Source organism: Pteronotus mesoamericanus, unplaced genomic scaffold (assembly GCF_021234165.1).
Source record: "Pteronotus mesoamericanus isolate MK-2021 breed Mesoamerican mustached bat unplaced genomic scaffold, CSHL_Meso_final contig_20, whole genome shotgun sequence".
Taxonomy (NCBI): domain Eukaryota; kingdom Metazoa; phylum Chordata; class Mammalia; order Chiroptera; family Mormoopidae; genus Pteronotus; species Pteronotus mesoamericanus.
In genome coordinates this window covers 43,652,961-43,676,723 of record NW_026555085.1, presented here as the reverse complement: position 1 = coordinate 43,676,723, position 23,763 = coordinate 43,652,961, and the positions used below count along the sequence as shown (strand labels likewise).

The window sequence follows — 23,763 nt, the reverse complement described above, 5'->3', positions numbered from 1 at the left end:
CCTTTCTTGGCCCTGCACACTCCTCATCCCCTGGGAGGGGTGTGGCTGGAGGAGAGCCACCGCGGCATTCTCCATGTGTGAGTCCAGGGCAGGCGCCCCTCTAAGCCAAGTTAAAGGCTGTAGCATTTTCCTCTAATCAAATCTACTGCATGCCTTTCTGATAACTTGACTGCTGGATGAAAAGGTCCACCTCCTGACTCTACAATTTCATGTCAACTCTACCATTTGCAGAAAGGATCTGCTATAGTAAGTATGCATCTCTTCAACTATACTTGGAAAACAAGGAAACCATGGGTGTTAGAGCAATTTACTGGCTTCCCTTGTTAGAGAGCTAACACAGTAAGAATTCTTGCTATTTAACACCACTGAGATAATTTAAGAAAGTTTTCATATTCCAATTGGGCGGAGGAGAGAGGAAGCTATAGCTGACATGTGAGGGATAAGGAGTACGAATCAGATGTGCTGGCTACTGTAGTATGGGCAATGCCATTATTTAAGTTTAAGTGTTAGGTTTTTGGCTTTGTAAACATAGATAATTATACAACAAAATGAGAAAGTAAGTTCTATATCTGACGTGAGAGGGCATTTCATTAAAAGTCTTCAACTTGTATTTAGTTATCTTCAAACTAAAATTCCATTAGCTAAGAGAAAGCCAGTATGCTAAGCAATAATTTTAGTAATCTACACTGAAGACCTAAGAACCATGCGGTGGACTAAACATTTAAAGATACTGACACCAAGTTAATCATAATACTTTGATGATATAAGTATTCAGCTTTGCTATGAATTAAATAATTCATATAATTAAATAATCTACAGCTTTTGTCCTGGTTTAAGAAAGGAAAATGACAAAGAAATTATTTTTGCTAATTTAGTCAAATAAGTAAAAATACTCCCTAAACTCTGAGTCATTTTCCAAAGTAGAAAACCCAATCCACTGAAATATAAATATATATATACCTGGCTTCAGTTTCAGACAAGAAAGCTGAAGCTAACCATGGTGGTTCAGGATTCAAGGAGAAATTTATGGCTGGAACAAACAGTTCATGGAAAGCCTTGGGAAATTACAGGGAATAAGTGAGCAATGTTCATTCTAACTATTTCCAAATGGAGGTCAGCCTTGGTTCTCAGTATCATTTATTTCTTGGATTTGGCTTTTACTGGGGCAAGAGATTTCACTTTAATAATATCTGTTTTCATTTTTATTGTCTTTTACCTAATCTCTTCGGATATGTTAGATCATTCTGTTATTCCTCTATGTTCTCTCTCTCCACTTAATAACACAAAATTCAGACCTCCTGCTCCGGTAAAATTAATCTATTTATACTTTCCCACACATGGCTTACATTTTTCTTTCTCTACAACCTGCAAAATGCTTGGCACAATAAGTACCAGTAACAATTTGAAGCTTTGACCTGGGAAACCCTTCATAGTTTTTTAATTTTTTTTTTCCTGAAAGCTACTTTCAAAACATTGCTTGAAATCTACCTCCTTCAGAGAGTTATTCAAGGTTAAATTCATCTGCATCTGTTGATGTAGGATTATTTCAGAATATGCTCAATTTGTATAATATAAGTTGCCCTTGTTAGCCTGTTTCATTATTAAAGTATTCTTCCATGTCATATTTGTGTATGGTTTTTCCTCCACCCGGGAAAATAATTTCTGATGCCTTTTGTTTCATACCACAGTGCCTAAAACAGCCTTCTGCACACGATGTGTACTCAAAATACTTCTCTATCAATTAAAATATTACCCACAAACATATTTTTGAAATTTTAAATATTCAAAGATGGTAAACTGAATACATGCAGTTAGTTCCTCTAACACCCCCTACTCCCCAAATAAAAACAAAGATGTTTTGTGTATGCATTTGATCGTTTTTTAAGGCATAAGCCTGCAAGGACAGAAGAATGGAAATGTTAAATAACAACAAAACTTTGGGAGCTGAGAAGCCACAGAGATGACTGATAGCTGACAGGAGACACAATGAAGCTGAGTCCTAAACTAGAAGGACAGAAAGCCAAGAATCAACAACCTATTTGTAATACAAATTCCCTTTAATGCTCAGAAATTGGCAGGACCAAATACCTCTGGACAAAGGTGAAGACAGCTAAAGCCACTTTCTGGATGGAAAATTCATTTAAAAAGCCCAGATGACCTCCCGCCCTCAGCTTTCCTGACATCTTCACATACTTAGCACAGCCACATGACGGACCCTCTCTTATTCTGGCAAAATATTCGAAGTTTGCTCTCCAGAGAGGGTAAAACATAGGATCTCTGAATTTGGGTATGTATTATAGGCTAAAATGTATTCCTCTCAATTTTCATATGCTAAAATCATAACCCCAGTACCTCAGAATGTGCCTGTATTCAGAGGCAGAAAAAAAGAAAGGAAAGTAGTTAAGTTTAAAGGCACCCTAGCATTTTTTCCCGCATCACTTCTGAATTGTTGGGTGCAAGGTAGAATAATGTTCACTCTGGTGACTCTGACAAGATGCTGGCATCAGACTTTCCCAAAGAAATGATCCAGCCACACAGTGAGTATATTACTGTGGACAAGCTACACCCACATGCACAGTTTCTAATCAACTATTAGAGTTCCATCTTGAAATAGGGGCAGATATAGTTACGGAGAAACAGACTCAAAGAAAGCATCTACTAGAACAGGCAGACTGAAATGAACAAACTCTGAGGATAGAGATTACACAGAGAGAAAAATACTGTGATAAGAAAAGCTAATAAGAATAGGATACAAAAAGGAACAAAAATCAAAAGAGTTCTTAGAAGTTAAAAATATGAAAATAGAAATAAGTAGTTCAGTACAAGAACTGGAAGACACAGCTGAAAAAATCTCCCAAAGAGTATAACAAAAGAACTAAACTGAAAACGAGAGAGAAAGATAGAGGACTGGTTAAGGAGGTTTAAAATAAGAATACTTCTAGAAAGCAAAAATAGACCATGGAGGGAAGAAAAATCAGTATTTCCCAAAACTGAGGGACATAAATTTACATAATAAGATTAGCACAAAGGATGAGTATCCAGCCCAAGGATGAAGAGAAACCCACACTCAACAGAACAAATTGTGAAATTTCAAAATACTTGGAACAGGAGGAAAATCCTACCAATTTCCAAAGAGCAAATATAGTATGTTCACTCTGAAGTCATCAAGTAGAACATTTATATTATGTACCCTTTTAAATAAATATGTTATACTTAGGTAAAATGCTTAAAAAGTAAAGGAAGAAAGAAGTAATGAAGAAATGAGATTAAGAAAGGAAATGAATTACATCCCTTAGGAGTAAACTGAGAAACCAGTTTAGGTAAGCAGAAAAACAATAAACATGTTTTTCTTAATTTTTAATAGAAAAAAATTACATGTGCATACAAGACATAAACTGAAACTTATTTTGGCATCTTTTATTTAAAAAAAACCAAACCCCGAGGAAGTGAATGGTTAGACAACAGTCTAAGCACAGGAGGCTTCTCCACTGAGGCATCATTATCTAATGACTTTCTTACGCCTAAATGCTAGATAGATCTGAAAATTTAATCTCTGTTAAAAAAAAAAGAGTGCCCCATTTCAACTTCTTAGAGAGACATACGAGGATCCTTTCACTCCTCCTAAAGTGGCCTTCCACACTCTGGAACAAATGTTTCACCAACACCATTTCGTAAACACAGAACTTAAAATAACAGCACAACATACCTGTATCTTTCTTTGGAATAAATGAATTATGATTCTCCAGGGGATAACCGAGACAGTCCCAAGAAGTGTTCTTCTTTTTCTTTAGGACAATCTCTATCTTTCCCACATTCTCAACAACCCTCACTGAAAAAAATAAAAATTTCATTTATGTTTACTGATACTAAACACAAAATCTTACTTTAAAACCAATCTTTCTCAAATGACCTAAATGTCCCAATCTGTATGAATGACACTGATAATTAGTAAAATAAGATTTCGTGCACATATTCACCAAAATCGTATACAGCTTATATGTTAAATCCAGCTTAATTTATTTTAGATTCAGATTAGCCTCTTTCGAGGTAATTCATCAAGGACCGAACTAATACATATTGCTAGTGTTCATACTAGCTCAAGTATAGCCATGGCATAACTAATTAACACATAGCTAAAAAGGGGGGGGCGGCTGGCATATACAAATTAGTCATTGAATGGACCCATAAAAACAAATTTAATTTATACCCTTTTAACACTTCTTAGTTAGGATCTTAGGGGTTCTCATGAATGAATTCAGTAGACCAATACTATGTCTAATAAACACAGAAACTATCTCAGTAGAGTAAGACCCTATGAAGTACATGTGAATCTTTGATAATTAAAAGCTTCATACATTATCTTTATTTTTATTTTTGAATGATTAAAATAGTTTAGCTCTGGCTGCTGTGGCTCAGTGGATTGAGTACTGGCCTGCAAACCAAAGGGTCGCCAGTTTGATTCCTAGTCAGGGCAACATGCCTGGGTTGCAGGCCAGGTCCCCAGTAGGGGGTATGTGAGAAAAGCAACCACACACTGATGTTTCTGTCCCTCACTTTCTCCCTCCATTCCCCTCTATAAACAAACAAACAAACAAACTTTAATAAAGAATAAATAAAATAGTTTAGACTATATGGGTAAATTAATAAACTATAGGCTTTTACACACTGATTAAATTTTAGGAATTGAATGTGTATTTAAAGATCTAAAGTATATTTCATTTTGTCCTTAGAAACAATCTTTCTGTTCTTCCTCCCCATAAACACAAAATTTGATAGCACTGTAATAACTCATGATAGGCAAATTAATTCAATTCAACATGCACTGATCTGAAGCTTACCAAACACAAAACATGGTTTGTGACCTTAAGGAGCTAAATTTAGGCAATTTATAGAGTTACTATGGTACACAGAAAAGGAGAGGCAGAACCAGTGCAAAGTATTCTGACAGTACTTTAAAACAGGGGGAAATGGAATATTACACAGCCTTAAAAAAGAGAAATCCTGCCATGCAACAACATGGGTAAACCTGGAGGGTATAAGCAAAATAAGCCAGGCAGAATAGACAACCATACATGGTATCTCTTATATGTGGAGTCTTAAAAAAAAGTGAGGTATAGAAACAGAGAGTGAAACAGTGACTACCAGGGGCTAGAGGGTAGGGCACATCAGGAGGGGTACAAACTTTCAGTTATAAAATGAGTAATCTGAGAATCTAAAGTATAACATTGTGATTTTAGTAGATAATGTATTGAATAACTTAAATTTGCTAAGAGAGTAGTAGAACATCTGCTCTCATGAAAAATTTTAAAAAATGGTAAATATGTGGGATGATGGATGTGTTAAACAGTAATTGTGAGAATCCTTTCACAGAGTATACCTGTATCAAATCATGTTGTACACATTAAATGTAATTTATTATATTTAAAATAAAGTTAAAAAAATCCTGAGAAATCACCATTCTATAATGAGTCTTCTGTTGTTAAAAAGCTTTGTAAAATTCACACTGTGTATTTGTATGCAACAATATTCATAATTTAATATGCATTGTCAACATTAAACATTCAAATATATATACCTAAGAAAAACTTGTCTGGCCTAGTATACTTCTACAAGCTGAATGTCAGGAATAGGGCAGCGATAAGGAAAGAAGGAAGAATAAAAGGGAGGCAAATTATTTTCTAAGGAGAAGAAAAGTAATGGGTAAAGAGATGGAAAGAACAAGGGGAAAGAAAAAAGGGGGAAAAAACAGAATCACAGGGAGAAGAGTATATTTAAAAATTAATGTATTTGTTTATCTAAAAACATCACATCTTTGTTTTTTAACAGGAATACATACACATGGAAAATAAAACATGCTGATTTATACCCCTTCATATATGTGTACATATGTATGTGTGTATGTACATATACACATAATTATTTTTTTTTGTAAGGCTTACCAGAAAAATCTTCTTGAATCTCATGGCTTAGCCCTAGAAAGTAAAAATATACATTTACTTAAAATCCAACTTTAATTCATATAGTTCATGAACATCATAGATCATTTAAATGGTTCTCTTATGCACTATTTCAAATCTCTCAAGATAAATAAAACATGTTGCAAGACCAAAAGAAAGAAATTGTACACAACTGAAATGTAGAGTCTTATTATTTAAACATACTATATATTTTTCTTCATCTTTCCATTTCTCTCCCTATTAATTAAAGAGCTAATATCCAATTGCTCACAGGTGGGTAACCCACACTGTTCCAAGCATGGTCCCAGGCTGACGGGCCTACACACCAAGAGGAGAGCAGGTGGGGAGAGGCCTGTGTGTTCCAGTGTGTCCATGTGTGTGCACATGTGAATACAGGCCACACCCAAATCTGGCTCAGTTTTTTTCTTATTGTTATCTAAAGTTGAATGTTCATTCAGTTATTGAAAAAAGTTTATTGAGAATGTATGTGTACCATGTAATTTCTAGGTGTTATGGATACAACAGGGAGTCAAAGAGAAATACCCCTGCTCTTATGGAACTTACATTCCAGAAGAAGATACAAGAAATATTTTTACAAACATTTGCTCTAAATTCCACTTTGTTAATATGGTTATCTGGAACTAAAAGTTTTACATTGTTTTAGTCTGATCCAATATTACTAACCAAGAGTTTCATAGTTTTTAATGTGGAATTTTTGTTCACTTTTTATAAGTATGCCAGATGTTAGTTATATACAGTATGAACAAAATTAGCCATAATATTTAAAACAGATGCTAGGCACAGAGGTTTTATATAAAGAAAAATTATGACAGTGCTAATGAATAATGTATACTTTTTTAGAAATATGTTTTCTAGACAACTACAAAAGGCAATTTATTAGGCTAACAAAAAATAGGATAGGACATACTTCTAGGAGAAAAGTTGTAGGTTGATTAATGAATGGAGGGAAAATAAGAAATAAAAAGACATCTATCACTCTGACCAAATTCAGAACTACAGGTACTTCATTAATATAACAAAGCACCAAGCAGAATCCTAAATCAGCTGAGATCTAGAGATTTTCGGTCTGTTTTACAAAAGTAAATGAAATGTCCTTTATGTAAGAATTCATGCTTAAATTAATAACCAAGATTATTTTCTTTTTGCTGTTGTTTTTGTTTCATTTCTACCTTCTAATTATAATATAACCTTCATAGAAGAAGAAAAGGGTAAAATCCTAGAGTCAAATTCATTAAGGATCACAAATGAATTCAGAGTCTGGTATCTTTTATTCCATATTTCAGTTCTGATTTTCTTTCTTCCCTTCCCCTCCCCTCCACTCCCTTCCCCTCCCCTCCTTTTCTTTCTTCTTTCTTTTCTTTCTTTTCTTTCTTTCTTTCTTTCTTCTTTCTCTCTTTCTTTCTTTCTCTCTTCCTTCCTTTCCTTCCTTTTCTTTTCCTTCCTTTCTTCCTTCCTTTCCTCCCTCCCTCCCTTTCACTTTATTTCTATTGTTGACACTATACAGATGTCCTCCTCCACCCTCATTTGCCCACCTACAACCAGGCCCCAGACCCCTTCCCTCTGGCCATCACCACTCTGTTGTCTGTGTCTATGAGTTATGCATATATGTTCTTCAGATAATTCCTTTACCAACTTTCATCCAGCTCCTCCCTCCCCCGTCTAGGTCTGTAACCTCTCAAAACAAACTGTATGGTTGCTGTTTGACCATGGAGGGTTACAATACATCCTTGCAGTCCATGCTACTTTGGCACAGCCTCTGACTTTCCTGCGACATAGCTGAAAAGAAACAGGCCAATGAAACTAGCACCTAGTGATGAGTGCTCAGTGGAAGCATGTAACAGACAAGCTTTCAGAGATCTGTTTGGAGGTGTCAAGTAAGAGTCTTACAAAGCTGGACCAACTAATTACATCTAATCTTTTTTAATTTTGGAAAGGTGAGATTATACTGCCATTTTCTAGTAATTTCATTAGTATAAAGAAATAACAAGGAAATTGATCAAAGATGAGAAACCAGAATGACAGCATATTAAATATAAAATCAAAATAACGGCAGATAAAATATTTAGTACCTAAACTTCAGACCAAGTTATTGCCACACTTAGAGGAAACTGAAGTTGTTTCCATTAATAAGGAAGAAGATACTTACCAATATGTATAAGATATGAATAATCCTTGATGACTGTTTCTGCTCTAAAGGTATCACACTGATGATCAACTATTATTGAGTCTAAATTGATATCCTTAAACAGAAAGCAAAAGAGAAAGATTAAAAAGTAATTTTTTCCCAGACTTCAACAACTGTAAAATGATGTCTGTGCAGAAAAGTCTAGCCATTGTTAATACAGCAAGAACGGTTTGCATGACATTGATACAACCTGGCAGCCAAGGAGAGTAGACTGGAATGTGCATTTGTTAACAGTGATGACCTCACTGTACTAGTCAGCAGGGGCAGTAGACACCATTGAGTGAGCATGTGTTCTGTGTGCTTGTCACATTCAAAATGAGTCAGTAGAGTAATGAATCTGCGTCAACTTTTGCTTTAAACTTGAACATTCCTCCACGGAAACTATTCAGATGATTCAGAAAGCCACAGCTATGGGCAACTAGTGATCAGCAGTTTTATCAGGATAATGCGCCTGCTCACACATGCATAGGCGCATCTCTCATGCATAGGTTTTTGGTGAAACATCAGATCACCCAGGTCACTCAGCCCCTCTACAGCCTAGATTTGGCACCATGAGACTTCTGGCTTTTCCCAAAACTAAAATCACCTTTCAAAGGGAAGACATTTTACACTATTGATGAGATTCATGAAAATATGACAGGGTAGCTATTGGCAATTGTGAGAACCGTGTGAGGTCCCAAGGTGCCTACTTTGAAGGGGACTGAGGTATCATTGGTCCTATGTACAATGTTTCTTGTATCTTATATCTTCTTCAATAAATGTCTCTTTTTCATATTCCATGGCTGGCTACCTTCTGGACAGACCTCATACTTTTAAGATGATCAGTGGCACTTCACATGGCACATCTTTACAGAACCCACAAGATAAATATTACTCCTGTTTTTTCTCTCCTACAACCTAGTTCTACTCTTCAAAGCACATATCGCAATCTGAATTATTTATCTATCTGTACTTACTATCTACCTTACTCACTCATCTCTAAGCTCTAGGCATAAGGAAATGTATAGAGAATTTTTTTTTAACCTCACCCAAGGACTTGTTTCCACTGATTTTCAGAGAGAGAAGAAGGGGGAGGGGGAGAGAGAGAGAACATCAATGTGAGAGAAACATTAAGTGGCTGCTTCTTGTACGCATCCCAACTGGGGATCAGACCTGCAACCAAGGTGCCATGTGCCCTGACCAGGAATCAAACCAGCAACTCTTTGGTGTACATGGAGCAATGCTCCAATCAAGCCACATGGCTAGGGCTGCATACAGAACATTGCTTGCCACCTACTAGGTGCTTAATAAATATCTGTTGAATAAATAATTTGGTAAAAACAATTATAATTAGACCAGGAGCCAAGATATTTGTGCTCATTTTATTCTTGCCACTATTGTGTGATGCTAGCAAATTATACACCCTCTCAACCTCAGCTTATGAAAAAAATAAATTCACTAACAAATTTTTACATGTGTCTAATTTCCATATAGCCTTGGTGCAAGTTATTTTAGCACCTATCATTTATACCAACAATTTTCAACCAGTGTGCCACAAGCATTTTTAACACATCCAATACCAGGCTAGTCATGGGCACTGTTCTTTTCCCTTAGATCGTCAAATAAAAAACATGACAGCCAACACAACAATAGATATCTGGTGTGAATGAATCAAAATTATACTGTTTTTTTGGTCAGATTGGCAAAAAATATATTTTTTGGTGTGCCATAGAATTTTAGTAATTAGTTTATGTGCCATGAGATGAAAAAGGTTGAAAATCGCTTATACCATGCACTGAACACATTATAACACACAGAAGCCATCCAACCTCTGCCTTACTGACACTAATGGCAGTAAGCCCCCACGCCCCCAGGCCTGCCCTATTGGTTTTAGACTATGCAATGAGGAGGCAATAACAAGAGGGAGTGGAAGATGGGACCAGCAGTGCCTCTGGCCCCCCTGGCTCTATCAAGCAGAGGCTGGTCGCCCTTATGGAATGGTCAAATCATGCTGCAAGAGTCAGAGGAACTCACTGGCTCAGATGTAGTTCTGCTACTACAGAAGTAACATGAATTCTCAGAAGCTCCTAGCTGCTAGAACTTGTCTTTAAATCCACATGGTCCCACAAGTGTGAGAACCTTGTCAGTTGCTGGAGGATGTGTTTGGGGGTGTTGTAAATTGCCTTCTTATCTGATTTCCTAGCTGGACGATAAGCCCAATAAAAGCCAAGTCTCTATGTATCTACTGTTATTACTGGATCCCTGGCATATTAGAGAGCACTGCAAACAAAGTAGGTGTTCAAGAAACTGTGAATAAATTATGTCCTGAATTTCAGTTTCAAGAGGGCATGTGAACCCCATTAGTGGTTTAAGTACACTAAGCCTCGACAGTGCAGTCTCCTGTCTCTCAAATCCCAGTTTACGTTCAAGAAATTAGTTCTCATACTGAAGTTAAATGGGACTCTCACTTTTGTCATCTGTGCTTTCAAAAAGGCACATATACTTGCTAGTCTAGTTTTTTCTAAGAGGATACAATATAGTTGTTAAGAACATACACAATGCAGCTAGCCTGCCTGGGTTCAAAATGCTAGATTTGTCACTGTGTGACTCTGAGTAATAACTTAAATCTTCCTTTGTTTCTTTATCCGTGAAGCAGGGATAACATAGTTTACCTCATAGAGTTATTGCAAAGAGTATGTACGTCAATACGAGAAAAGTGAATGGAAAAGTACCTGGCACTTAGCTAACATTTATTTATTTTTTCTGTAATTTTAAAGATGTGCTTACCTTCTGTTTCGTATATATGACAATGGTGACTGATGAGTCTGTTTGGAACCAGTCATAGCTGTAAATCAAGAAAATATTAATTATATTGACAATCATGTATACTAACATATATTAAATCATTAAATGTTTAAAATCTAAACTGAGACATTTATTTCTCTAGGTAAACTTCTTTCCTAAATAATTAGTGGTTTTATCATTGTATAACTGGCAATTATTTCCAAATTTAAAATACCTATACTCACACGTGTTCCAACTTGGATTCAGAAAAGGTGGTGGTTGTTTTTTTTAAAGATTTTATTTATCTATTTTCAGAGAGGGGAAGGAAGGGAGATAGAGAGGGAGAGAAACATCACTGAGTGGTTGCCCCTCGAGCATCCCCTCCAGGGGATCGGGCCTGCAACCCAGGCATGTGCCCTGACTGGGAATCAAACCAGCGACCCTTTGGTTCACAGGCCAGCACCTAATTCTCTGAGCCAGGCCAGCGAGGGCAGAAAAGGTTATCTTTGACAAGACACTTCTTATAAAAATTACACATTTCTTTACTAAAATCTTCTTCTATCAGAGCAATAACAAAACACAGTATGTTTTCTTAAGGAACATGACAAAATCTACCTGCTTTTATTCCTCCTTGTCACAAGTATATTACTACTCAAGAAATTAGTTTGAGTTTGTTTATTGGGTAAACAGTAAAACTTAAGGTAAAACTAAGTCTTCTGTTTTGTAATAGCTATTAATCAAACTGACAAACTAGGCACAAACTAGTAAATACTAAAGGAGGTATCCCTAGGCCCTTAACCTATATAAAATAATTTAACAGATTGTATATGAAATAATTCAACAAATTTAACAAATATAGCAGGATGCTGCTGATAAAATATAGATTGATGAGAGGGAGAAAGGCAGAAAGAGAAAAAAGCAACAAAGAACACACGTAACTCTGAGGGCATTTGAAGTGTCATTAACAAAAATATATATGAATTACTTAATTTGCTAAAACAGTTGGCATGTAATAAATACATTCTGAAAGATTTCCATTTAAAATGATATAACAAATTAGATATACAAAAAACAATAGTTAAATAAATTATAGTGTGGTTATATAAGGTAATGTATACAAAAATGCTTTTATATAATATCTAATGACATAGGAAGTTGGTCACAGAATATATCAGAGTACCAGTAATATCAAAAGGGAATAATATGGAAATAGGTATTATATGATTCTAACTGAGTGGAATAAACCAAATATGAAGAGCATGTACCTAGGGTTGATGGGATTACAACTGATTTTTATCACTTCCTTTTGTATTTCTCTGAATTTTCCAAGTGTTCTACCATGAATGTATATTTTATAATCAAAATTTGTTTTGAAGTTTTTTTTAAGTTTTGTTGTTTAAAATGAACCAAACCTCAGTATATTAAAAATTCACGTTTACAGAACAGTTTATTCTTCAAGAATGTCTGATAAATAAAGCACTACAATTCTCTCTCTCTCTCTTTTTTTTTCTTTAGAGAGAGGGAAAGGAACACTGATATGTGATATGTGAAACATCGATCTGCTGCCTCTCGCTCGTCCCCAACTGGAGACCTGGCCCACAATGCAGGCATGTGTGCTGACCAGGAACTGAACTGGCCACCTTTTGGTTCACAGGCTGGCACTCAATCCACTGAGCCACACCAGTCATGGCAGCATTACAGTTCTTATGTCAAAGAAGTACGGTTAACACAGTAAGCAATTAATAAACCCATGGCTGTTTTATTTTTTTATGTATATATTTTGATATCAAACTGATTTAGTTTTAAAGAAGTAAAACAAGAATTCATACCTTGGAGAAATAGGGCCTTCTATGGCAAGTGTGTCTGTCACTTGGCTCTTAGGAAGCATGCCTTCATTAAAAACAAACAAACAAACAAAAAAACAAGGAAACAATATAGCCACAGTTCATCAACATAGTATTTTTCTTTCTTTTAATCTTTTCAGTAAAGTTCTTATTTGAAATATTATAAAAGGACACAAATCAAAGATGTGCTACTCAATAAATGTTTATAAAATAAAACATTAACACTTGTAACCAACATCCTATTTGTACTCCTTCCAATCACCACCCTTATACCCCTGTTCTAACTTTTAACATCATGATTAGTTTATGCCTGTAGCTGACCTTTCTAAAAATGGAATCTTATATGTTCTCTTTTGGTCTGGCTTTTTTTTTTTTTGGTCCAGTATTATAGACATTTATAGTTCTTGTATCAAATATGCATGATTGATACTGAGCAATAAATCAAACCTGGAGCTTTCTGAGATTTTATCTGCTATTGAACGTATCAGTACTTTGTTCCTTTTCTATTCATGAGTAGTATTATAATGTATGACTATACCAGAATTGATTCATTCTCCTGTCTGAGAGTTCTAGTTTCTCTACAACCTCACTAACAAGTGGTATTATTTTTTCCCATTTCAGTCATTCTTGTGGACATGTATCAATAAAACATTCTAAAAGTATGATAAAGCTGTGCTTTTCAAATTGCATTAGAAAACTCTGAGACATGGAAGAATTCTGCAGATTCTGTAAACATTAAATACTGGATTGGCCAAAAAGTTCGTATGATTTTTTCCATAAAATAAAAGACATATTTCATTTTCATCAATAACTTTATTGATTTGGGTATCTTGAGTATGTTGGCTATCTCCGGTGTGATATAATGTTGATTATTCTCAATTACTGTCTTGATTTGATCGCTATCAACTTCAACTAGTCTATCCAACCATGGAGCATTATCCTGTGAGAAATGTCCAGCATGAAACCTCACAAACCACTTTTGACATGTTTGATCAGCCACAGCACCTTCTTCATACACTACAAATATCGTTTTTTGCATTTTTGTTGCGTTGTTATCTTTCTTGAAATAATAAAGAATAATACACTGAAACTGTTGCTTATTTTCTTCCATCTTCAATATTAAAATGGCTACACAAAAACTCACCAATTTTGATTTTTTTAGAAATGCACACTGATATGACAGCTGTCACAATACAATCTAACAATATTGTTTTGAATGAAGTTAAAGACAACTAAGTGCTAGTAGAGCCGTCTTACGGAAAAAACCAAATAAACTCTTTGGCCAACCCAATATCCTCCCTACCCCCACAATAGGAATACATTCTATAAAATTTTGTTTTGGAAAAAGACAAAATTTTACTGCTGCTAAAAGAGCTTTGAAAAGCACTACTTGATTATATTATTATTTCTCAAACTGCATAGAAAAAAATTAATGTTTAGTCTCTAGTGCTTCTAGAAATTCTGAATCAAAGTCACATAGTACTTATATAAAGTTAGAGTAAGGAGGTACCTTTAAGACAAGCTAGTTTAGAGGTTTTCAAGATTCTTTTTAGTCACAGAATCTTCTATTGAAACACAAGCTTAAGTACCAGCACAGGTGTCAACTACCCACATATTTTTGGATGAGGCTGACTATGAACCCTGAGCTCAGGCCTTACTCAGCATCCGCCTCTTCCCATGTAATTCTGCAGGATATACTTAATTTTCAGATAAACAAAGGAAGTCTCTGAGATGTGACAAAACAGGGCCAAACATATATGAAGCAATTGGCAGTGAACCTGAAGAAGAACGCTCCACCACAAAATTACAGGTGTAATAAAAGAAATGAGACTACAATAATTAAAAGGCAATCTTTCTACAGTGACAAAAAACAAGAAAAATAATCTTATTAAATTATTTGAGAAGCCCTAAAAAATATTTTAATAAGAGATATATGAAGGGGGACCTAAAAAAAATCTTAGAATTATCTTCTGGAGGGTGGGCCCCTTGTAGTACAGGTTTCCCCAGCTGTTGAGTGTTCTAGGGACCCACCTGTATCAGTGCACCAGCAGGTGTTGTTGTGAAAGGCCATATTCAGCTTCAGTGAATTTTTTTGGAAGATGCTTTCAACACATTTGCCCATTTCATGATGGGTGATTTACAAGCGCACCCGCCCACACTGCACTGAGTGTTCAACAGTTTTTGATCAAGAAGGGCATGACCGCCATACCCCACCCTCCCTATTCACCCAGTCTCACCCCCAATGACTTTTTTTGTTTCCCCAGATGAAAAAAAGTCCTCAAAAGGGAAACATTTTGCTGATGTGGAATAGATGAAACAGAAAACAGCAGAAACACTAAAAGGCATCAAAATCAATGAGTTCAAAAACTGTTTTGAGCAGTGGAAAAAACATCTCAATAGGTGTAGTGCATCAAATGGACGAGAGTACTTGGAAGCTGACAATTTTAAACATGTAAGAATAAATACACAATTTTTTATAAATAAATTCCAGTGGTTTTGGGTCCCCTCTCATATATCATAAATCATCTTTTGGAGGCCTCTTACATAAATAAAAAAACATACACATCACAATCTAAGAGTTTCTTTAAGAAAAAGCTATCAACAGAATTCATAAATCGTTACTGAGTAATTTTGATCTTATATAATCTGATTAGGACGAGGAAATCTGGACACTGTGATTTTGTGAAAACCACTGTTGCCTCTTCCTCAAATTCAAACTAGTAAAGAAATCTGTCCTGCAATCTCATGAGAGCGCAAATAAGGCAAATCCTGAACATTCTGAAAACCATATAGTACCACACAAATATAAACTAGGAAAAGAGAATAATGCCATAGGCCAAATAATACACAACACCTTACACGTACTATACTTGGGATAAGTTGAAGGAATCTGAAGTTAGTGTGAGGTGGAATAAAATAATTAGGTTAAGTAAGTGAGACTGAAGAACATTCTCCCTCTCAAAAATGCTGACTTGATGGACTGATACCATTTTGAAGGGATCAGGTATCTAGTGGAATACCACAGTAGTCTCTCTCACTCAGTATTTTAAACAGCTGTATGAATAACAATTTAGAAGGCAGGCAGGTGACATCTGCAAATACACAGACTTTCCACATAGACTTAAATGAGGCAGATATGAGAAGCAGCTAACATACCAAAAGTAAGTTTCAGTTTTGAGTATGCAAAAGTTTATTCTTATATTATTATAATCATAACTTGCATGTCCTTTCCATACAACTGTAAACCTAATTTTGCTCATCCATGTAAGTATGTATGTGCGTGCATATAACAATTTCAGAAGATCTAAGGTCTTAAGAGGTAACTATGCTGGCCAGACCACTGATATGCTACAGCCCGTTTTTAGGGCCACCTTTAACTGAGATATTAGTTCAATACAGTGCATCCAAAGCAGGGCAATAGGAAAGTAAAGGTCCTGGAAGCCATGTGTGGTGGGAAATGAAATGCCCAGTCCATTAGTAATTAGTCTTTAAGTGAAGGTTGTCTGCATAATATCCCACAAGAGCCAATCATCAGATGAACTTTTAAGATCAGTGCCTCATTCATGCAGCGTTATACTACTGGACTAGCAGCTTCAGTTGTTACATTGCAAGCTGCATAAATTAGCCTACAATGTAGACTATTTTCTCTAGTTATAAAATGGTAACTCATCTGACTGTGTAGCTTATTAGCTGAATTTCTAAAACTTTCCTTTAAAGAGAGAAAAAACCCTATTTCTAAACACATGAATATAGTTGTTGTAATTCTAAGTCATACTGAGTGGTTGAAGAAGCCACCACTGCTGAGCCCAGAGACGAGTAGATTAACAGGCTACTGGGCATCTGCATGCCAACACTGGAGGCGAGCTTATGTGGCTGAGGGAGGGGACTTGTTTCGTCTTGCTTCCTAGTGAGCCCAAGTCTTCATGCTGAGGGCAGATGAACACATGTTCAGGGATGTTATAGAAGTGACTAAGTGTAATGGCTGGAATACGGAATCTATAAAGTTCTGTCAAATCCTCTAAGTTTGGGTAAGTACAGACATCTTAAGGATAAAAAAAAATTTAAATACCCAAGATAATTCTGTGAAGCAATATTATACATAATCATATTAGTATGATTTTTTTACTATAAATTTATGACTTACCATTTAATACTTTCTTTTCCTCACGACAGTCTGTACAGTGATTTAGGAAAAAAATCAGATGAGAATATTATAATGCTAAAATTAACATTATTAATTTAAAGATATCAGCCCTTTTTTCTTCTAAGGCTGGAGAGAGAAATAAGGCTAATAAATAGATGGTCCTTTTTTCAAATAAATTTCATCTCTGAAGCTTGCCTGGCCATCTCTCCAGGTGTTTGTCTCCCATTTCTCTGGTCTTTTTTCCTTGGGCATTTTTTTTCTAACATTTTGGTAAATTATTTTAGAAAACATATAAAAACTCAAGTTTTTCCAGGTTACAATATTCCAAATTAGTCAAAATTAACCAGAATTTATTAGATTACATTTTATAACCCATATATATTAACAACCCCCAAATGGATACCTTTGTGTTTCACTTTTATATAGGTCAGTGTGTAACAGGGTACAAGGTGAGGGGTGCCCAGGAAAATAGGAGAAAGCCCCCGGAGCCCTTGGTTGGGGGATGGGGGGCGTGGAGGATAAGGCTTAAAATACTTCTCAGAACAAAGGCCAGTTTAATAGCTGTGCTAATGCCTCGGGACAAAGTGGGTGTAACTTTTAGACCAAAAGTGGTATAGGTAGCCAGGGGTGCTGGAGGCCCCTGGATCACTGAATCATGTTTGCCCTGACTGGGGATGGCAGTTGAAGGAATGTACACCATACAAGGAACGGGCAAATGTAGCTCGTTGTGAGAGGAGTCGGAGATGAGGTTACTCAGGAGGCTCCAGGTCAGGACTTAAACTAAGCGTGGGCGGCCATGATGGGATGCCGTCATGCGGCTTGGAAGCGAGTAAAAGAGCCATAAGAGAGCCGTGATGGGGCTGGTAGTGAAGATAGATTCCAGCAGGCTGCCCGTAGTGAGACAGGAGCCATGCAGGCTGTAGGAAGTGGTCCGTCAGGGACTAGTGAGAAAGCAGGCATGCTGCTTCTATCATGCCTGCTCCAGCTGACTCCGAAATCATCAAGGATCCCGCCTTGCAAGACGTTGACCTGCTGCTGCCTTGCAAATCCAGACTCTACCTGGACTTTTGGAACCTGAGACTTTCCTGGGCTTTGCCGTGAGCCGGTTTAACACAGCACATGCTTTCTTGGACTATTACACAGAGGCTGATAGCAATGCACCCCAAATCCTAAAGGAGAGAGCAGCTGTGAGACTTTGCAGCTGGCTTAAGAGAAGGAAATGGGGAACTCTGGCTTGGTTTTAGCTTATAGCCTTTTGGGAAACAAGGGAAGTGCTGGGTCTCGTGGGAAAGAAGAGCTCCAAGCCTAAGTGCGCTGATCATCCCCACCACCCCAGGGTTAGAATATTGTAAATAAAAACCTGTTTCTTCCAATACAGACTGCTGGGTCATTCACCAAGGCATCATGTGAACAGACCCGTGTCTGCTTGGTTACACTTAAAAATCATCACTGTTATTCCAAATTTAAATGGCCAAAATGCTGAAAATAGGATATCTTTCACATATAAGTACAATGAAATTTTTAATGTCAGAACTCAGAAAAAAATCAACGAGTGTTTTCTTTCAGGATTGCATTCAACTCACAAATCTATATCTTGATCACGAGAGTATACCAAATGATCAAAATAAAACCCTCAGCATGTTGTCAGGATTTAAAACAAAAACTGCGTTGCAAGCTACTAAACAGAAAGACATCACTTGTTACTGTGATAACACTTTGTTTTATAGAAAAAGAAACTGAAGCTTTCAAATTTTTTGTTTTCATTTTCTATCAACCAGAGATCCTTAATAAGTACCTCCATTTCACTCACCTGTCATAAAATAATCATGATTAAGGGGGCCAGATGACCAGTCTCTTTTTATTTTCCACATTTTCCAAAATAATTTCATAGCTGAAAGGGATCTTAACAACATATAGCAAGTTATCAATGATCCCCTCATTTACGACTAAAAATCTGAGCTCAAGGACTTGAATGAAATCCACAGCTCTTGAGCAGCAAAGCCAAGATTATACTTCACCTCTTCCGAAATTAGCACCATACTTCTTACTATGCCATTGCTGGAGTTAATACTTACTGAAAACACAAAAGACCTAAAAACCATTTAAATTATACTTCAAAATGAACTTTGTTTATCAAATGACAGATAAAAATCTATTCATTACAATTTGCAAGGGATTGCTGATGTCCCTGCTTAGTCACTTACTGTCATTCAGTCAGTTCCATCTGTCTTTGCTACTGTGGGTGTGATTATTTATCTTAGAACAAACAGCAAATGTGCAGTATCACAAGTAAATCTATTTTCAGTGTAACACATAGCAGGCAGTTTGATGAATTTCATTTATCATGTAAAACGATGTTTTTATCTAAAAGGCTTACAGATTTTGAAAAATCACCCCAGGTAATTAGTTTCTAGTGAAAGATATGTATTTACTTCCTGCCTGATATGAACTGATTTGTATCTATCAGAATTTTCTGGATCCTGATAAATTAGTAATTCTTCCTTGGGTCTTTTTTAATACAAAAATTATCATTAGGAAGAGAACTTCTACTTAAATGATATAAATTATCTTTAAAAACTCTGCTAGACTACTTTTGCAGCTCTTTTCAAAATTTGAGTCATAGAAATAAAAACTTCTTTTGCTATTAAGTATATTTATATCTGAATCATTTTAGTCACATGAGACACTTTCCTCTCTAACAAGAAGTGCTACCCTGTCTTGACAACTAATTCTATCATTTGGTTGGCTCCATGGCCAAAAGAATTGATCTTTTCTCATAATGCTGTGTGACTGCATTACTCTGATTAGAAACTCTGCTTTCTGGAGAGGTTGGCATCATTAGGATGGCTAGCAATGTGATCTATCAGCATTCTACTCTTCTTTGGTAAGAAGGCTGGGTAAGGAATTTTAATTGTGACCCCAATCTAGTTTACCCCTGCTAAGTGGAGCCACAGGTAGATCCCAGGGATAAAACAAAAACAAAACAAAATCAAACCCTGCTTTACCAGTATGTGCATTCCTAACAAATAACCTGTTGATCACCATCTTAACAGGGATACTGACATAATAAGAAACCACTTGGATAAAAAATTAGGAAAATATGAACATATATTCAGTTTGCTTATATATGTATAAAGAAATGTGGAAGGATTCGCAATCAATGTAGAAGGTAGTTAGCTTTTTGTGTACATGGCAGGGGGAAGGAGTGGGTGGGGGGCAGGTATGATAAGGGCAATTCTCACTCTTGAATCATGTGAATGCATTACTTATTCAAAAATTAAGTAAACCTAATTTAAAGTAAAAGGGCCAGTATGTTCTTTTTAATAGAATGTGATAAATGCTGTAAAAGAGGTATGTAGAAGGCAGTATGGCCCACAGAGGGTGGGCATCTATACTTAAAAGGAATGTGAAAGGACTCCACTGAGGAAGTAATATTCTAGCTATGCCTTAAAACTATATAGGCATTTGTCAGAAAGGCCCTGAAAAATATATTTGAGGAAGACAAATACTGAGCATTTATATCTGAATGTTTTACATTTATCATGTAGCTACATTATCTCATCCTCTCACCTCACTCCAAAAGACTGATACCAAGAAACCATCAGATGAGTTCAGTCTTGTTACCAAAACATAACATTCTTTTACCATATCATTTCCGTTACTTCTTAGCCTTGCCAGAAGACTTGCTGGCTCTTTACAATGTGTGTAACAACCATTTTTTCTCTAGGAATTTCTTCCATATCTCTAAACAGAACTCCTGATAATACAACTTACAACAAATTCTTGATTTTGTTTCAAAAGCTATATACTCATTTCTATCTTATAAAATTTTTATATTTCTAAATTATCTTTACTTTTTACTTTCCTCTATTCATCTTTGTAATCATCTTCTGAATCATCTTTAAATGTAGTACATTTTTCAAACATTAAGGCCCAGAATTACTCCTTATCCTAGAAGCAGTTTACCAGTAGGATTAAAATAAAGACTGGAAGTCCTACCTACAGTGATGAGACAAGAAAAAGAAATAAAAGGAGAAAAGAAGGAAGTAAAACTGTCATTGTTTGCAGATGACATGATAGTGTACAAAAAAACCTATTGACCCCACCAAAAAACTACTTGAGCTAATAAGTGAATTTGATGAAACAGCAGGATACAAAGTCTATATTTAGAAATCGAAGGCATTTTTGTACACCAACAATGAAATAATCAGAAACAGAAATCAGGAAAAAAAATCCCATTTGCTATAGCAACAAGAAAAATCAAGTACATAGGAATAAACCTAACCAAGGAGGTAAAAGACCTGTACTCATAAAACTACACAACACTGAAGAAAGAAACTGAGGAAGACCCAAATAAATGGAAGCATATACTGTGTTCATGGGTTGGAAGAATTAACATCAAAATGTCCATGCTACCCAAAGCAATTTATAGATTCAATGCAACTCCTATTAAAATACCAATGATGTATTTCACAGATATAAAATATACATTTAAAAAATTTATATGAAACCATAAACAACCCTTAATAGAGTCAGCAATTTTGAGAAAGAAAAATAAAGTAGGAGGGATCACAATACCTGGTATCAAGCTGTATTAAAAGGTTACTGTAATCAAAAAAGTCTGGTACTGGCAGAAGAACAGACACATAGATCAATGGAACAGAATAGAGAACCCAGAAATAAACCCATGTCTCTATGATCAATTAATATTTGACAAAGGGGGCAGAAGCTTAAAATGGAGTAAAAATAGCCTCTTCAACAAATGGTGTTGGGAGAGCTGGACAGCTACATGCAAAAAAAAAAAGGAACTCGACCACCAACTGACACCATACACAAAAATAAATTCAAGATGGATAAAAAACTTAAATATAAGTTGAGACACCATAAAAGTCCTAGAAGAGAACATAGGCAAGAAAATTTCAGATATTCCACACAGCAAAATTTTCACCGATTGTCCCCTAGAGCAAGGGACATAAAGGAAAGAATAAACAAAGGGGACTTCATGAAAATAAGAAGCTCCTGCATGGCTAAGGAAAACACCAGCAAAATGAAAAGGGAACCAACTGTATGGGAAAGTATATTTGCCAATGATACCTCAGACAAGAGTTTGATCTCCAAAGTATATAGAGAACTCACATAACTCCAGGAAGACAAACAATCCAATTAAAAAATGGGCAAAGGACCTGAACAGACACTTCTCCAAGGAGGACATACAGAGGGCCCAGAGACATAGGAAAGGATGCTCAGCATCACTAGTCATCAGGATAATGCAAATTAAAACCACAATGAGATACCACTTCACACCAATCAGAATGGCCATCAGAAACAAATCAACAAACAGCAAGTTCTGGTGAATTGTGGAGAAAAGGGAACCCAAGTACACTGCTGCTGGGAATGTAGACTGGTGCAGCCACTGTGGAAAACAGTTTGGAATTTCCTCAAAAAGCTAAAAATGGAACTGCCTTTTGACCCAGCAATTCCACTTCTGGGATTATACCCCAAGAATCCTGAAACACCAGTTCAAAAGAACCTATACACCTCAATGTTCATAGCAGCACCATTTACAATAGCCAAGTGCTGGAAGCAACCTAAGTGCCTATCAATATATGAGTGGACCAAAAAACTATGGTACATTTACACAATGAAATACTACGCAGCAGAAAGAAAGAAAGAGCTACTACCCTTCACGACAGCATGGATGGAACTGGAGAGCATTATGCTAAGTGAAATAAGCCAGGGGGTGAAAGACAAATACCATATGATCTCACCTATAAGTGGAACCTAATCAACAAAACAAACAAACAAGAAAAATATAAGCAGCAACATTGAAAGAAAAAACAACTGACAGTAACAAGAGCGGGGAGGGGCAGGGGGAGTAATGGGGACAAGAAGGGGAAGGGTCAAGTCAAGAAACATGGAGAGAGGACCCATGGACAAAGCCAAAGCTGGGAAGGATTGAGGGTGGGAGGTAGGGACGGGTGGGGCAGGGGAAAGTGGTGGTGGGAAAATGCAGACAAATGCATTTGAACAATAAAAAAATAAAATAAAATAAAGACTGAATAGTTCAAACACATACTCAGATAATTTCCAAGATTAAACTCAGACAAGAGATGTTCTAGCAGCAAAAGCAAATTAAGGCAACCTGACTGAGACAACAAATATGCCCATTCATGAAGGCCATTTCATCGTGACACCTCGCCCCTTTCCCTCCACCAGTAACTGTTTTATGTCTCCCCTACCTATTATCCCCTGAGCTTGTGTTTTGCCCACCCACATGAGCCCTGAGTTGTCCCTGTTTTACCAGAGAGGAAATTGACCCTCCTAAGAGAGAGAATTTTGACTCTTGTAGAAGGTGAACTTCCAGTCCATCCAATGCTGTTTTGTCTACATTCCAGCTTCACAAACATGTGCCACTAATACCATCATTTTTAAGAAAAAAAAATCTAATTCATAGATAAGGGTTTGTCTACTTCAGCACTATTAAAATTTGGGGCTGGATAATTCTTTATTGTGGGCGTCTATCCTGGGCGTTAATAGGGTACTTAGCAGATTCCTGGACCTCCCCTCTACTCACTAGAATGCCAGGAGCATTTAGCTTAGTTGCAGCAACAAAATGTCTCCAGATATCCCCCAGGAACAAAATCAACCCCAGTTAAAAACCACTGGCATATGCCAAAGGAAAATTAGGCAAAAATAGATAACTTTGATGAGGTGATTCTCTGCCTTACAAAAGAAAGCGCTCATGATTTCTTTAAATGGTGGGCTTCTCCAATTAAACATCTATAGCCTTTAGTAAGGTATGTATACATACAAGCCTCAGTATCCTCACTTTTAAACTGAGAGTGTTAG

The 23,763-nt window shown here is 36.3% G+C and overlaps 1 protein-coding gene across 1 annotated transcript in view; it reads right to left on the bottom strand.

The window, feature by feature from the left end:
• Window positions 1–23,763, bottom strand: part of LOC129067605 (cytochrome b5 reductase 4) — a 76,174-nt gene that overhangs the window by 23,013 nt on the left and 29,398 nt on the right. The window contains exons 5-10 of the mRNA XM_054569672.1: window positions 16,915–16,944; window positions 12,756–12,816; window positions 10,930–10,987; window positions 8,125–8,218; window positions 5,940–5,972; window positions 3,707–3,829 (exon numbers count right to left, since the gene is read on the bottom strand). Coding sequence (XP_054425647.1) covers window positions 3,707–3,829; window positions 5,940–5,972; window positions 8,125–8,218; window positions 10,930–10,987; window positions 12,756–12,816; window positions 16,915–16,944 — 399 coding nt within the window. The remainder of the gene's footprint in view (window positions 1–3,706; window positions 3,830–5,939; window positions 5,973–8,124; window positions 8,219–10,929; window positions 10,988–12,755; window positions 12,817–16,914; window positions 16,945–23,763) is intronic.